We start from the raw sequence: 14,762 nt of genomic DNA, 5'->3' as shown, positions 1-14,762 counted from the left end.
AACTATAATAACATGATTTATTTTTGAGTACTGTACGTTCTAGAGTAATGACAATCTTATAATCATTGGGTACATTACCATAGATACCTTTATAATTATTACAACCACTTATTAAAAGATTATGTACCTACCAGTGGGAGGCTCCTTTGCTCAGGACGCCGGCTAGATTATGGGTACCACAACGGCGCCTATTTCTGCCGTGAAGCAGTAATGTGTAAGCTTTACTGTGCTTCGGTCTGAAGGGCGCCGTAGCTAGTGAAATTACTGGGCAAACGAGACTTATCATCTTATGTCTTAAGGTGACAAGCGCAATTGTAGTGCCCCGCACTGCATTGTAATGGGCAGGGCGTATCAATTACCATTAGCTGAACGTCCTGCTCATCCCTTATTTTCGTAAAAAAAAAACCTTATAGTATTTGCAAATTTGCTGAAGGATTAACATACAGTTCTATTGAATTAAAATTGTACATACATCTAACCATTAAAACGTAACTAATAGTAAATATTATGTTGAGTGAAAGTGTCAGTTTCATAAGAAAAATCTCTCTTGCTGTAGGGTACATAAATTGATCAATTTCCCCCCTAAGGGATTACTAAGTAGTTAAGTAGACGTTTTTAACTGGTTTTTGAAAAATAAAATTATTAAAAATAAAGGTGATTAGTATAACGCACCAAATAACAAAAGTATAAACAGCACTGAACTACTTAATATTTTTAGAGTATCGCAACTCATAAGAGTTCTATTTATAAAATATAAAGAAAATAACATTCCCTTACCGTAAATCCTGGTTTCAGATGTAATGCAGGCATGGGTAGTGAAAAACTCTTTACTTAGAGTTCACTGTAAATATTTAATATTATTCTATTTAATACACATTGTGAAAGGGTCAAGGGGCGGGAAACGCTCACCCGACGCCTGTTTCGCTTTCGATTGAATGTTTTCCACTTTTGTATGTCGCGGATTAAAACATCCATTCCCCTGTAGGAAGAATCGACTTTTTCTATTGTAAAGAATCGCGCCATCTATTGATACACACTAAAACTAGAACTAATCAGTCAAGTTCACTGTGAAAATAAAACAATCATTAATTTCGTCTCGTTTGTCTAGCTCAAGCACAAAAAGTAAGTAATAACATTAATAAGGCTTAAATTTAAATTGTTGATATGTTTGTATACAGTTTGTAATTATTTAGAATCGAAATAATTTATAACGATATCAATTTATAATTGTACGTTTCTAATTAGCGACATCTATACAAATTGATGAAAACTAATATACAAACCACTGCAAACCAATCAGTGAAAAGACATTCGGAATGAATGAAGACATGCGCAGTGAACCAATTGCAAGATGGCTGCTAAACGTACGAACTTCACTCGATTTAGTTCATGAATTGATTTTCACAACCTGACAGGCTGACAGTTTATAGATAAGTATCGCTGTGCTGTGTTGTGTTTAGTTAATATTCGGATTGCCGGTTATTGCGAAATTCATCTATACCGCCTACACGCGAATTATAAATAAACGTTTTAAAGTGAAATCTGTGATTCTAATCCGTAAACATGACAAACGCGCCAGTTAAAAAAGTACCGATACACTTGCAGGTGAGAAAATTAAATTTTTAACACTAAAAAAATTCGTTACAATAAACCTAAATCCATGTAAAAATTGTATTATTAGACCAGAAATTACATGTTACTCATAATGAATATAACTGTGTTTAATGATTGTGTGTTTTATCTCTAATTGTTGTAATTTATGTTGTATTGCAAAAAGTGACCCAATTTTGTTATAGAAATAGGGCGACCCTGGGTCTGAACTGTTGCCAATAATTGGGGTTGGGCCGTTAGGTGCACATTTTTAATTATAAAACCGGATTATAACCGGAAGTTTTGTATAAGTAATTCGTAAGTAATAGAGTTGTTGATATGTTATTGTGGACTTACGGAACATTTATGAGGTACAACGTAACATTTTAAAATTCATTTTTAAATTACTGGTATTAGGTACTTAATGTTTATATTAATTTATTTCCAACGTTATTCGGATATGTAAGAAAATACTGTATGATGATCGTAAATTCAATTGGCTTTTGATAAAAGCTCTTTCTTACGAAGTGACGAGACGACGAAGGCGATGAAAATCAAGCACGCTGTGAGGATGAAAAAGAGGGTAGATCGAAATATCTGTCAATAACTAGGTAGTCACCCTTGAACTTCCTTAAACTGCTGGTTTAAAATAACGTTAAAAACCACCAACAAAACAGTTCACTTATGGGCGCTGTATATTTAAACTTTATATTATTAGTTTGTACTTGTACCTATTAATAAATAGGTTATTTGATAAATTAAAATTGGATCTTTTCAGTTTTCCTATTAAACAACGCAATATTTAAACTCAAAATACATTCGTATAGGTAAGTTGTTTTGAACAGGTAAGCATTTTAGACCTTCATGTCTGAGATGGGATGGGCCTTTGCCCAATCGATCCAAAAAGATCGCATTGTCAAAGAGGAGTTAGGTAGGTCTTTACCCACGAATCCCAAAAAACCCGCATGTTGGAGACCGTCGTCGTCGTCAGTACATATTTAAATTTTATACTTTAGGGAGGCGTGTATATTATTACTGAATGCTTAAATTATCTAGATGTTTGCTGTGAATTTATATTATCTCATGTCCTGATTCCAGTTACCGCTGTCGCTCCAGTTCCCAACATTCCATCCCATTATGTGTATGAATTTTATTTCGAGGAAGATTGCTAAGGCAAACTTAACGTACTATTGGTGTAGTTATAGCTCATCGACGTGGATTTCATTTGTTTTTCACAAATCCCGCGGGATCCTATAAAACTATAAAATTCCTATAAAACAGTATTTTTTTTACTATCTACAGAACAACGTCTGTCGGGTCAGCTAGTTTATTATAAGTCTTTCACTTAACCTTAGATAATTTTTACGTCTACATAAAGCCTCTTGCTCTTAGATAACCGATAAAAACAGGCCAGGAATATTAGTGTGCGTGACAAGCTACTTACACCCGCGATTTGGATGGCACTCTGTGTTATTGTGCGTGCATTGCTCAAAATAGAGGTTAGTACTAAACTCAACTTTTTTCTACGTTTTCACAGCTGTCACAGTCTATCTAGACGTATATAAATGATCCAAGGATTTAACCCGACTTTTCGTTGCCTTCATATGGTTTTACTGTCACGCAAACATCACAAACATATTTTAAAAGTTTTGTTATTTTAATTGTTTTAAACATTCCTTAATAATTAGTGTGTTGGTCATTACGTTGGCCGTGGTCTTATGCGCGCGAGCTGATAAGGGGGCCGAGAGTGATATGATCAACGTACGCGCGTTGTATACGTTTTTCAACACACCGACATGGAAAAGTTTTTGAACATAATCAAGCACGCAGCCACATAGGTAATATAAGCTTATGTAAAATTATTTTTTAAGAATAGCGTCATACGTTTAGCGCTATCAAAAATACCTCAACAAATCAAACAAATACTTAACTCATTGTGAATATAAATCTAATATATAAAATTCTCATGTCGCGGTGTTTGTCGTTAAACTCCTTCGAAACGGCTTGACAGAGTCATCATTTTGACTGCATATTGGGTAGGTCTGAGAATCGGACGACATCTATTTTTCATCCCCCTAAATGTTAAGGGTGGTCCATGCCAATTTATTTTTTTATTTTTTTGAAATTTTTTTTTTAATTTTGATTATGAGTCAGCATTAAAAATACATACAACTTCAAATTTTCAACCATCTACGATCAACAGTTACTTTTGTACCGCGATTTTAAGATCGGCAATACAACGTTTGTTGGGTGAGCTAGTATTATTATAAATTCAAATGAACATTTAAATAGTTAAAGTATAACATTAATTAGTTACAATTTTAATTTCAAGATGATTTGTAAATTGGTACCGAATGTATTTTTAATAAGTGTATTTTTAAACGGAGAAATTAATAATATTTTGCGTGCTATGAGTTACAAACTACCAGGGCAACATAATCGGCATAACGAAATAATCTTAGTCTAATTCAGGTACGTTTATTCGTCGCTTTATAAGATCAGCAACGCTCTGGTTATTCCTCTTACAATAGAGTTTGTCCTAATCTTCCATTAAAAAATACATTTAAATCTTAACTAGTAATTTTTTACTAAAGTAAACAGCACGCGTGCTTAATATCTTGGATTATGAGATTAAGAGCGATTTATAAGTTACACGCTACGAGTAACTGTGCTAAAAAATATTTTATTTTAATTAAATATGTTATACTTGGGTTACTCAAAGAAAATACTACAGCCGTCATTATTCAAACGGTACGTCTGATTGAGCTGACGTCACTAAAATGGCAGTCAGTCCCATTACCAACGCGCGGAGATTATATTATCAAATAGTTACGATACAATGTTCCGCTTATTTAGCAGCGTGGTTGTAGTGATTTTATGAGGTCACTCACCGGAACTAAGGCAGTCCCCTTTAGTTACGCTGTGCACTTTAGTATCTCTGATCTAAAAGTTTTAACATCATTTTTGTTTTTTTTTTAAATATTTTTTCTGACTACTGGAACTAAAAAATTTTTTTTGTACCAAAATTTTTTCGATTCGATTTATCAATCAATCAAAAATATTTTAACGTAGTTATGTAAATCACAATACTCTTGAAATATGTAATTTTTTTATACTAAAGCTCATTATGAAGGAAGATTCCCCCAGAGAAGAACGAGCAAGAAACTCTGAGTTTGCTCTTATCAATACAGATTATAAAAAAATCTTATTTAAACTATAATTACATTTATCAATCGTCAAATTTAATGAAATATTCGATATTATTTAAACATTCATCATTCAGCACCTTACAAACTAATTTGTTTTGTTTATTACAGCCACTGTAAAATAAAATACTCTATTGATTGAAAAGAGTGTCCGTTGAGTTTCTTGTAGGTACATGTTCATCTCGCGAGCCCTACTTTTTTCGAACTTATTATGGTAAATTCAGTAATTTAAAAGAAATATTTATAGTGATGATTCAAAAGCGCTTTAAGCCTTATTGAATAAGGTTTATTTGACGTTCACTTTGAAAGCATGTTCAGCATAAAATATACTTTATATGCAACAGCAAATGGCTTTACAGCACATAACTTTACCATACCGTTTTAAGTAACAATTCTTATGCACTTTAAAGGATATCGTTCTTTCGTGATGAATACTAAACAATGATGGTTGCGGTAAGGGTGGGACTTGGCAACAGCCTGTGACATGCGCAATACAATCCGGAAATAAAAAATACGCTATTTTATTATTTAGTAGCTTTTTCCGGTGACTTCGTCCGCGTGGACTCTTTAAAGCAGCGAAAATGATATGTCAGTTACGTTACCCCAACCTCAAATCAAATCAAAATATTTTTACAAGTCACATTATTGCAAAAAAGTGGTACATTAGATAAATAGGCAATATATTATGACACCTTACAAGGGCACAGCAATACTTGATATTATAGATTGAGTTAAATTGTTATTTTTTTTAATTATGTCGTTTGTTTATTGTTAAGTTGTTTTATTTAAATTTTACGATCATAATGTCATTTAGGAACGGTTTACTTAATCCTACCTCCAGAAGTAAAGGTGAATTATGCTTTGAATGTTAGTAGCGGTATCGAACCCGCAACCCGTTGCTTGGTGGCAGAAATCAACGAGACATTGTTTACTGATTTACTGATTGTTATTTAGCCGCGTTGGGCACTTTTTGATAGAGGAAAATCTTATCGCGTCATCGACATGCTCACGACTGGCGCACGCGATAAATAATTAATAAAATATATATATAGAAACTTTTTGGACGGGTGTCATCAGTAATCTCGTCAGTTCGCGTCACCAAAATACTTAAAAAGAAGTAAATCTGTAGCTAAACAGCTGATGTATTCTGCAACATTAGTGCTGTGTGTATCATAAATATGAAATTGAATGGATTTAGTAAAATGTTCAATGTGTATATACTGTGTTTGTTGAAATAGTGCTTTTGTTTTGATTAATATATTTTTGAAAATTAATTTTAAAAGTAAATTGAAATTAATAGTTTAGGTACTTAATTGTTTTTACACATTATGAAATTTCAAGTTTAAATACTAAAGGTTCTAAGTTTTCACTTCTATATGAAGTCTCTACAACTGCCAAATTTTTAGTCTTAGGTACATTCGTCTAAATAGGGTCTCTGTAAAGTAATGATAGATACATTTCACGTTAAAGTAATGGCTGTTGAAACTTTGTTTTGAATAAACATTCCGAGAACGAGTCGTGAGATAAAAATATTTCATGACGTCTTTGATATGAAAATGCTTGTCGCATATCAAAATTACGGCATAAAATTCCTTCACTATCGTTTTTAGGATCTGCTCGATACTGCACCGCGGCATGAGTACCTTCAAAAAAAGCGCGTTCCTTAAAGGTCGGCAACGCTGACTCGGTGACTTAGGCTCGTTTGTCCTCCTCTTCTATAAAATAAGTATTTCTGCACAAGTCATCATATCTTATTATTAAAAAGGAATAAGTGACAACCTCATCCCCTGCTCCATTGTAGCACCAAAGGAATGCCAACAATAATTTATTACTAAAAAGGACGTAAACTTCACAGATGGTTGGAATCGGTAGTTAATTTAATTCTACCCGCCTCTGTATCTATTATAGTTACAATTAACGTTTAATGATATATCATTTAAGTGACTAATTTAGTTATAAATAAAATACTTTTGAGATGCAATGCTTGAAAATATATCTGGCAATAATTATACGTAGGTATATAAATAATTAGGTAATATTTGGCAGTGGGCAGGGCACATATTTCGACGGATATATGGCCGATGGGGCAGTAAAGTCCTCGAATGGCGACCATGTACTGAAAGACGTAATGTGGGTAAGATGAACCGATGATCTGGTCAAGATCGCTAGAATAAGTTGGATGAGGGCAGCGCAGGACCGATCGTCATGGCCATATCTGGGGGAGACCTTTGTCCAGCAGTGGACGTCTTCCGGCTGAAATTATGATGATCGTGACTCATGTTCAATCGGTCAACGAGCTGTCTCCATCGACATCGCATCGTTTGTGACTACGGCCTCCGGGTCTTTTACCCTCTATTTTCTCCGTCACTATAAAACGCTGAAGGTTGTCTGCTTCTCTGCGTGCAACATGACCAAAGTATCGCACTATGTGCGGTAGGAAGACCGTGTGCAGACGCTGAGCATCCTCTAGCATAACCACCACTTATACACCAAATTGATTCTTTTAATAGACCTGTAAACGTCCGGAATATGATATGTAATATGCATATGATATCCCGGACGTATATCTCCTACATAAGCCACAAGAGTATTTTAGGACAAAATTTTAAAACCACGGGCACAGCTATTGTACTGCGGTCTGATTTAATTGAGGCCTTCAATTATTAATGGTGTCCAATATACTTGTCTTATGTGTACCGTATCTGTTGATTGGATTGAACTGAATACCTGAAATGTACACATTGCCATTACGAGTAACATATACATGAATACCTCAATTGTACATACATTGCTGGTAACGTATATATGAATACCAGAATTGTATTCATTGTCACTAACATATACATAAATATCTAAGTTGTACACGTTGCTAGTAACATATACATGAAAATCTAAATTGTACATATTGCCGGTTACATATACGCTATTGAATAGATAGCAAAAGTAACATCCTGTGTTATAATATATGGGCGGTGCATCTATAGACTTACTCTCGACTAGCGTGAATAGTATAAAACTAATTACTATCTCGTACATAATTTTGTTTATCGTTTCACAAAAAAAGAATTTCTTCAATTTAAAAACTGCATAAATATGCGAAGTCATGTGCATCCCAAAAGCAAATCTATTCTGAGGGCGCAACAAAGGGCGATAAATAATGATTTATGAAGCGATTCCTCGAGGAACTATCGTTAAACGAAAACTATTAAGAAGATTTCTCATTACTGTGCTTAAAGGAAGCTGTTTATGGCTGAGGGAGAATAAGTGTTCGCTGGATGAGATGCCAGATGGTGTTGAAGGAAGCCATGAAAGTGTTACTTGTACTACATAGTTATAGTTACATTGTTAACCGAATCCTAAAGGGATCATATTCATAACTTCATATTTTCAGGTTTTTGTACCAAAGGCGTACCCAACGGAAATACTTCGTTTACAAATACAAATATAAAATTTGTACCATGGTGTAAACCACGTCATCTGTGTATATTCTTGAATTCCTATAGCAGTGCGGTTTCTGATCTCTTCCTCTCAAGGAATGTCTTTAGCGTCTTGTGACCATGTATTTATCCAAAATATCGTGTTCTTAATTAAACGTGCTGTTTTCCTTTGCCTTACCTGCTTTGCCTTCTTATTAATAAACGCAATGTAAAGATACTCCATGTTTAAAATTAATTCTCCCCGTCATGTAATTCTGAAGTGACAAAGGTAAGATAAAGACAAAAAGTTTTTAACTTGGAATTACTTTACTTCGCTGGTGGTACTTACTTGGAAGTACCACCCGCATCACGTTGACGTCTGACATTCCACAACCGCTCGTTTTGCAAGAAATTTCTTGCCTTGCAAAGACACTTTGTGGAATCAATTTCCGGCTGCGGTTTTCCCGAACCGATACGACTTAGGGACCTTTAAGAAAAAAGAGCATACTCCCACCTTAAAGGCCGGCAACGCATCTCTTGTTGTTGACACCTGATGTTGCGTATGTCCATGGGCGGTTGCCTCATCTCTCCCCATCCCGTGAACCTCTTGCCCGTTTGCCCCCTCTTATATAAAAAAAACTACATCGCGTTTATTAATAACACAGTACAAGTTGCAGACAGTTGAAATAAGCGACACTGACAAGTCGAAAAATCAGCATATATTACGATATCCGTGTTATAGTGGCTAGTCACAGACAACTAAACATTCACTTTTATCAACTTTTACACGTTATTAAACTATTGCGTGCTTACCTCTAAAACTCCATTTGTCGTCTTCGAGACCACATCCGTTAATGCCCCGCCTAGAATCGGTATGGGTCTCGATATCTCGAAAGGATTTAAATTCCGCGGTCATCTGGTATACAAAGCCAAATTGGTTTCTATAAAGCTAGGCATTATAGATAGAGCAATACGGCAATACAATTCAATCAGGTTCACATTCTGTTTGGTCGAAGATAATTGCCATTCATGAAATCCTGGTTTGTACCTAGGAGTATACATATATAGCCAACCAATGGGCAAGTACGAAAAAACGAGGTTTTGCAAACTTTTTGAAGGGACCTATTTCGTATCGTCCTGGAAATACCGCACAAGGAAGCTCATGCCACAGCTTGGTTTTACGTGGAAGAAAGTTCATACAAAACTGCACTGTGGAGGAACGCCCCTCATCCAGGTGGTGGGGCGATGTTCTTATTTATGGTGTATCGTACGTAGGTGGAATTCGGCGGCAGAAATCGGGTCAAACAGCTCTTCGGAAGATACAGTGTTGGTAGGATATAATACGTTGGATGAGGCAGCGCAGGAACGATCGTCGTCGGGGAGGTCATTGTCTTCCGGATTATATGTTGAATAAAGTCTCTTAATTTATTATGTATCTGTATTTAAACAGTAGGAAAGTTTTAAATTACATACAGAGTTGAAAACGATATCACACAGGTACAATACTGACCGACTTTCTTTGTTGTGGTTTGTGACACTTTCTCCAGCCAATGGGTTTTACATTGTTGTCAGGTTTATGTGTTTTAAATAAATGTTAAACCGTGGCTAGGCTTGTGCACGCGTCTTTCTTTGCGTGCGTATCAGAATCAAGTGTACCTAGATACTAATGTAAAACAACTGTCAGTCGTAGGACAACTTAACTCGGCATCTGGCTCAATTGACAGTTCTAAGAAGTATGGTCTGCAAGAAAAACCCAAATAAAGCGGTTTGAATCAAGTTGGCCAGTAAAAATAGAATTTAACCTGGCACTAATTATCGAACTAAAAAAAAGACACAAAAGGTCACTTACTGAGCATAAAATCCCAATATGCTGCCAGATCCAGGTGGAACTCTGGAAAAAACGTTTTTGGCCGATATCTGGAAAACTATAGCATTTTAGGGCAAAGGGCAAGCATCGTTTTATTTCCTGTAAACTTTTTTGTAAATCATACTGTTTACGATTTATGGGCCAATAATGAAAAAGTTTTTCCACCTCAGCCGATAACTTAAAATATTGCATTAATTAAAAAATGCATCAAATGTTATAGATCAGTTTATTCTTTACAACTTTTGTTTAATGCCCATACTTTTTAAATTTAACAAACAAATTAAAAAAAATATCCCGATTGTTTATGTCCTTGAAAAATAATAGTTACCTTACCTTACTTGCAATTGTAGCGAACTATTTTGTAATATTTTTATTTATGTTATGTATAGATACTACAATACAATGTAAGAAAACGAGCCTAATAGTATTATAATGAATAATAATCTACGGATGTTCAGTAAAAGTAATAAACAGTTACTTTTGTATCGCGATTTTAATATCGGCAATACAACGTTTGCTGGGTCAGCTAGTAATTAATATAAACGTTGCACGAAATTATTACGAGAGTAACGACGAACTATGACATAATATTTCAATATCAAATAAATACCAATGTGAATGTTAAAACACGTCCGAGGTATTATCAGACGTAACGTGCTTTAAACACAGTGATAAGGATTATAATGTGTATAATTTTACTGATCGACGACCGTAAACAATTTGTGAAGTATTGTGTGGCTTATGTTATTATCTACAATGTTTTCATTGATAATTCACGCAGTATTGTTAATTTTTGGAACAGACATTCTTCATATAGACATCTTGCAATAGAAATTTACGTAGGTTTGTAGTTAATTTGAGAAATAGTGAAACTAGAAAGCGATGTCAAGTTAAAAAAACGGTCAAGTGCGAGTCTGAATTCCACCGTCGTGTCTAGTAGACATTTTTTTTTATTTATTTTTGTCATTTGCATCGCAATTTTGACACCGAAGTCTTACGGAGTACAAGGATTCCGTTGGGTTTCTGTACCCGAAGATGGGAGGAAATTGAGGCAATTACAGATTTGGTTATATGAAAGTAGATTGTTTGCAATATAGAGATTACGTGGATAAATGTGTTTAGTAAGAAATCTAGTCGTACTTTCCAGTTTCCACTATCAGATGGGTTGGCTAGGCAGAGTTTTAATACAAAGAGCTGTCATTGGCAAATTTTTCACACAATATTTATAATTCCAGGTGATATGGCGCTACCTAGATTCCAATAGCTATAATTTAATTTATTTATTTCAGCAAACTTTACAGCATTTCTTTTTTCCAAATTATATACATGTATTGCCTGTTACAAAGCTTGACAAGTTAAGTAATTAAAGTAGTTTCCTATTCGTGCTATTTTCATGTCATAAATATAACCATAGGTCTACAATATATTTTAGCTTATAGACGAACGAAGCGTGCAAGAGAAAAGAATATAGAAACCAGCTAACGCACTCATTGGCAAATCAAAATTGGTCATATTATCAGGCTGTCAGCAATGCTGTCAGGTTGTCTTTATGATGTTATATTCTAAGGCTGAGAGCTATCGAGCGTACTTAGAGTTTGCTTATACTATACTTACGTAAAACTCAGTTGGGTGTAAGCTTAGCAGAATCTTTAATTTCGTTTATATAATAATTTGACCGCGGAAATTATACTGACCTTACGCTAAGACAGTCCAATGCAAAAGTCAAGTTCGCGTTTTATCACCATCAGCAAAGTTTTACGTAAGTAAAGTCTGAGCAAAGTCTAAGTACGCTGTATAGAACTCAGCCTAAGACTATGAGTCAAACATAATGCCAAAAACAATTATATTACTTTCGTAACACACACTTAACATGTTCATGCAAATAAAAATAGACCAATTACATCTGTTGGGGGTCTCTCTACTCGAGATTGATAAAACCTCTTTCGTCGGTCACGGCTCTGTTAACCTTCAATGCGTTTACGCTACGTTAAGCTTCAAACAATTATACAATTTTTAACAGTTATCTAAACTCAATTATTATGTAGATCCGATATAGGTCTTGAAACGGATCTTGAGCAGAGTAAGCCATTTTTTATGGAAAAGGAGGAGAAACGAGCGGGTCGATACAGGTCACCTGGTGTTAAGTGATCACCGCCGCCTACATTCTCTTGCAACACCAGAGAAATCACAAGAGCGTTGCAGGCCATTTAAATAAGTGTACGCGCTTTTTCTAAGGTACTCATGTCGTATCGTCCGAGAAGCTCATTCCACAGATTTGTTGTACGTGGAAGAAATCTCCTTGAAAACCGTACTGTGGAGGACCACCATACATCCAATTGATGGAATTCGGCGGCAGAAATCAGGTGAAACAGCTCTGCGGAACACTCCCCGTAATTAATGCGATAGAAGACACACAATGAAGCGACGTCTCTACGCAACACCAAGCGATCTAGCCGTTCACAGAGCACTGGGTCTCCGACAATTCAAGCTGCTCTGCGTTGCACGCGGTCAAATGGTTCGAGCTGTTACTGGGGTGCACCAGACCAGACAGAAAACAGAGCATTTTCAATCGAACCGGGTAATACAGTTTTTTGCAACAGCAAAGAGGTATTATGCCGCTGATAATCCATTTGCATACTTGAAATAAATAAATGTGTCCCTAAAGAAGACGAAAAAGCATTTATATCAAATTGTTAATAATTCACAATAATTTGTTATAAAATAAATGCATTTTAAACCGACTTTAAGGTGGTTCTCAATCAGTATTATTTTTTAATGTTTGTAACCTCATAAGTTACTACTAGGTGAACCGATTTAGATGATTCTTTTTTGTTTGAAAGCTGGTGCTTCCCGTGTGGTCCCATTGCAATTTGGTCCAGATCTGACAATGGCATCCATGTGAAAACCATAAAAGTCTCAAATTTGCATTAAGCATGTGCGCGAAATATGGACAAATAACTCAATATCACGCCAACCGATTTCGATTATTCATTTTTTATTTGAAATGATGTTCTACTTCAAGGATAGTTTAAAGAGAGTTTGGTGAGGTTCTATGGGATCCATGACAAAGTAACGGAATGCTTCAATTCTAGGGAGCAAATTAATAATACTCACCCGAATCTTTTTTATACAATCCGGATTTTTGAGTCACCTACCGTAACGTCGTTATGGTCAAGTTATTTTCGTAGTCAAATATGACGATCAATGGATCTCCTTGGAAGGGCAGAATCTGTGGCAGAATATTATACTGCCTGTAAACAAATATGGAATAAAAGGTGTAAAATAATTGCGTTTTTTTATACAATCTAATTAATCCTATTTTAGTTAGGATTATTGTTATTTTTGCAGTCGGTGTCAGGTAGGTTTGTATCTACATACATAAGTGAGATGTGCTTGTGTCGCACGCGCGACGTGAGATGAGAGGCGAGAGTAGGGCCGCGGCGGGAGGACACTGATTCAAAAATAACAATAATCGTAACTACAATTAGATTAATTAGATTGTATAAAAATACACAATTATTTTATACCTTTTAATGCATATTATATCTAAGTATTGTTTTGGTATAATTTTTTGGAGTCGGTTGTTTTTTTGTTAAATTTTTTATCACTAAAATTATAATTTTCAAGAAGGCTGTAAGTTACTTGCTCTATGTAATCAATCACTTTCCAATTGGCGCTTCCAAAAAAATCTTGAGCCCCATGTCCTATAATTTTTATATTTTATTGCTGATTTACGTCCTCGCCTGCGGCTCGGGCTGCAACCCACGGCCTCGAGTATAATGAGCAACTAAGCTCACTCGTATCGTAATATACTAATACAGATGTGTTTTTGCCTTTTCCTGTTTGAATTGAGATTTTATATTTATAGCCAATTATAATTTTCTTTTATGATTATACAAACATTAGAGTTGCGTACTTCATGAATCATTAACGTAGCAATATAACTGAGGGTTGTAATGACGTCTGGAAGGGGAAGGACCTGAGTCATAGCCTATAGGGGTGAATACTAACTAGAAGCACATAGCCCTAACGGTCATTTTAATGTCATTAAACTTAGTATGGACAGCGAACTTGTTTTTTTAGTAACACGATAAGTTTTTTTTATATTCACTGGTTTATCCACATCAAGGCGGACATACAACCAGAGTCTATTACTACTTACTTATATAGAAACGATCCACAGAAATGTCATTCTACGCTTTGCCAAAAATTTAGACTAAAATTCACTGCAATGCTGAAAGAAGAATTTGTCGTCTGCTTTCCCTAGTTTTTTTTTTTGGAGCGGAGGGCAAACGAGCATACGTGTCACGGCCGCCCATATACTCCAGCAATACCAGAGGAATAGAATATCGTCCTGAAAACACCGTACAATGAAGCTCATTCCACAGCTTAGTTATACATGAAAGAAAGTTTCGTGAAAACGCACTGTGAAGAAACGCCACACATCCAGATAGAAGCTAATTTGTGGTGTGTTGGCACGTGTTGCTACAAAGTTGTTGTCATAACATAATATAATTATTAGACATGACGCAATACAGGTCATAGCCCTTGAGATTAGTCGAAACCCATTAACTTCCTAATAGGATTACATTATAAAACCGTCACGAATGGTTGCTGCGCTATTACATCGCCAGTGCCATCACCGATGATGTGTTCAACATTTGGCAGGAACTATTCACACAT

General features: G+C 35.3%; 2 protein-coding genes across 3 annotated transcripts in view; one reads left to right on the top strand and one right to left on the bottom strand.

Moving 5' to 3' along the window:
• Positions 1 to 944, bottom strand: part of LOC126970081 (endothelin-converting enzyme homolog) — a 75,830-nt gene extending 74,886 nt beyond the window's left edge. Inside the window, exon 1 of the mRNA XM_050815793.1 lies at positions 778 to 944. Within this exon, the coding sequence (XP_050671750.1) occupies positions 778 to 810 (33 nt within the window). The 5' untranslated portion in view covers positions 811 to 944. The remainder of the gene's footprint in view (positions 1 to 777) is intronic.
• Positions 945 to 1,413: 469 nt separating this feature from the next.
• The window catches only part of LOC126970086 (dihydropyrimidinase), a 62,504-nt gene continuing 49,155 nt past the window's right edge, over positions 1,414 to 14,762 (top strand). For both annotated transcript variants that reach the window (XM_050815804.1, XM_050815801.1), the window contains exon 1: positions 1,414 to 1,605. In XM_050815804.1, the coding sequence (XP_050671761.1) occupies positions 1,564 to 1,605 (42 nt within the window). In that variant the 5' untranslated portion in view covers positions 1,414 to 1,563. The remainder of the gene's footprint in view (positions 1,606 to 14,762) is intronic.

The sequence above is a fragment of the Leptidea sinapis genome, chromosome 20 (genome assembly GCF_905404315.1).
Source record: "Leptidea sinapis chromosome 20, ilLepSina1.1, whole genome shotgun sequence".
Taxonomy (NCBI): Eukaryota; Metazoa; Arthropoda; class Insecta; order Lepidoptera; family Pieridae; genus Leptidea; species Leptidea sinapis.
The sequence above is the reverse complement of the archived record's forward strand: the minus strand, read 5'-3'. Positions and strand labels throughout refer to the sequence as shown.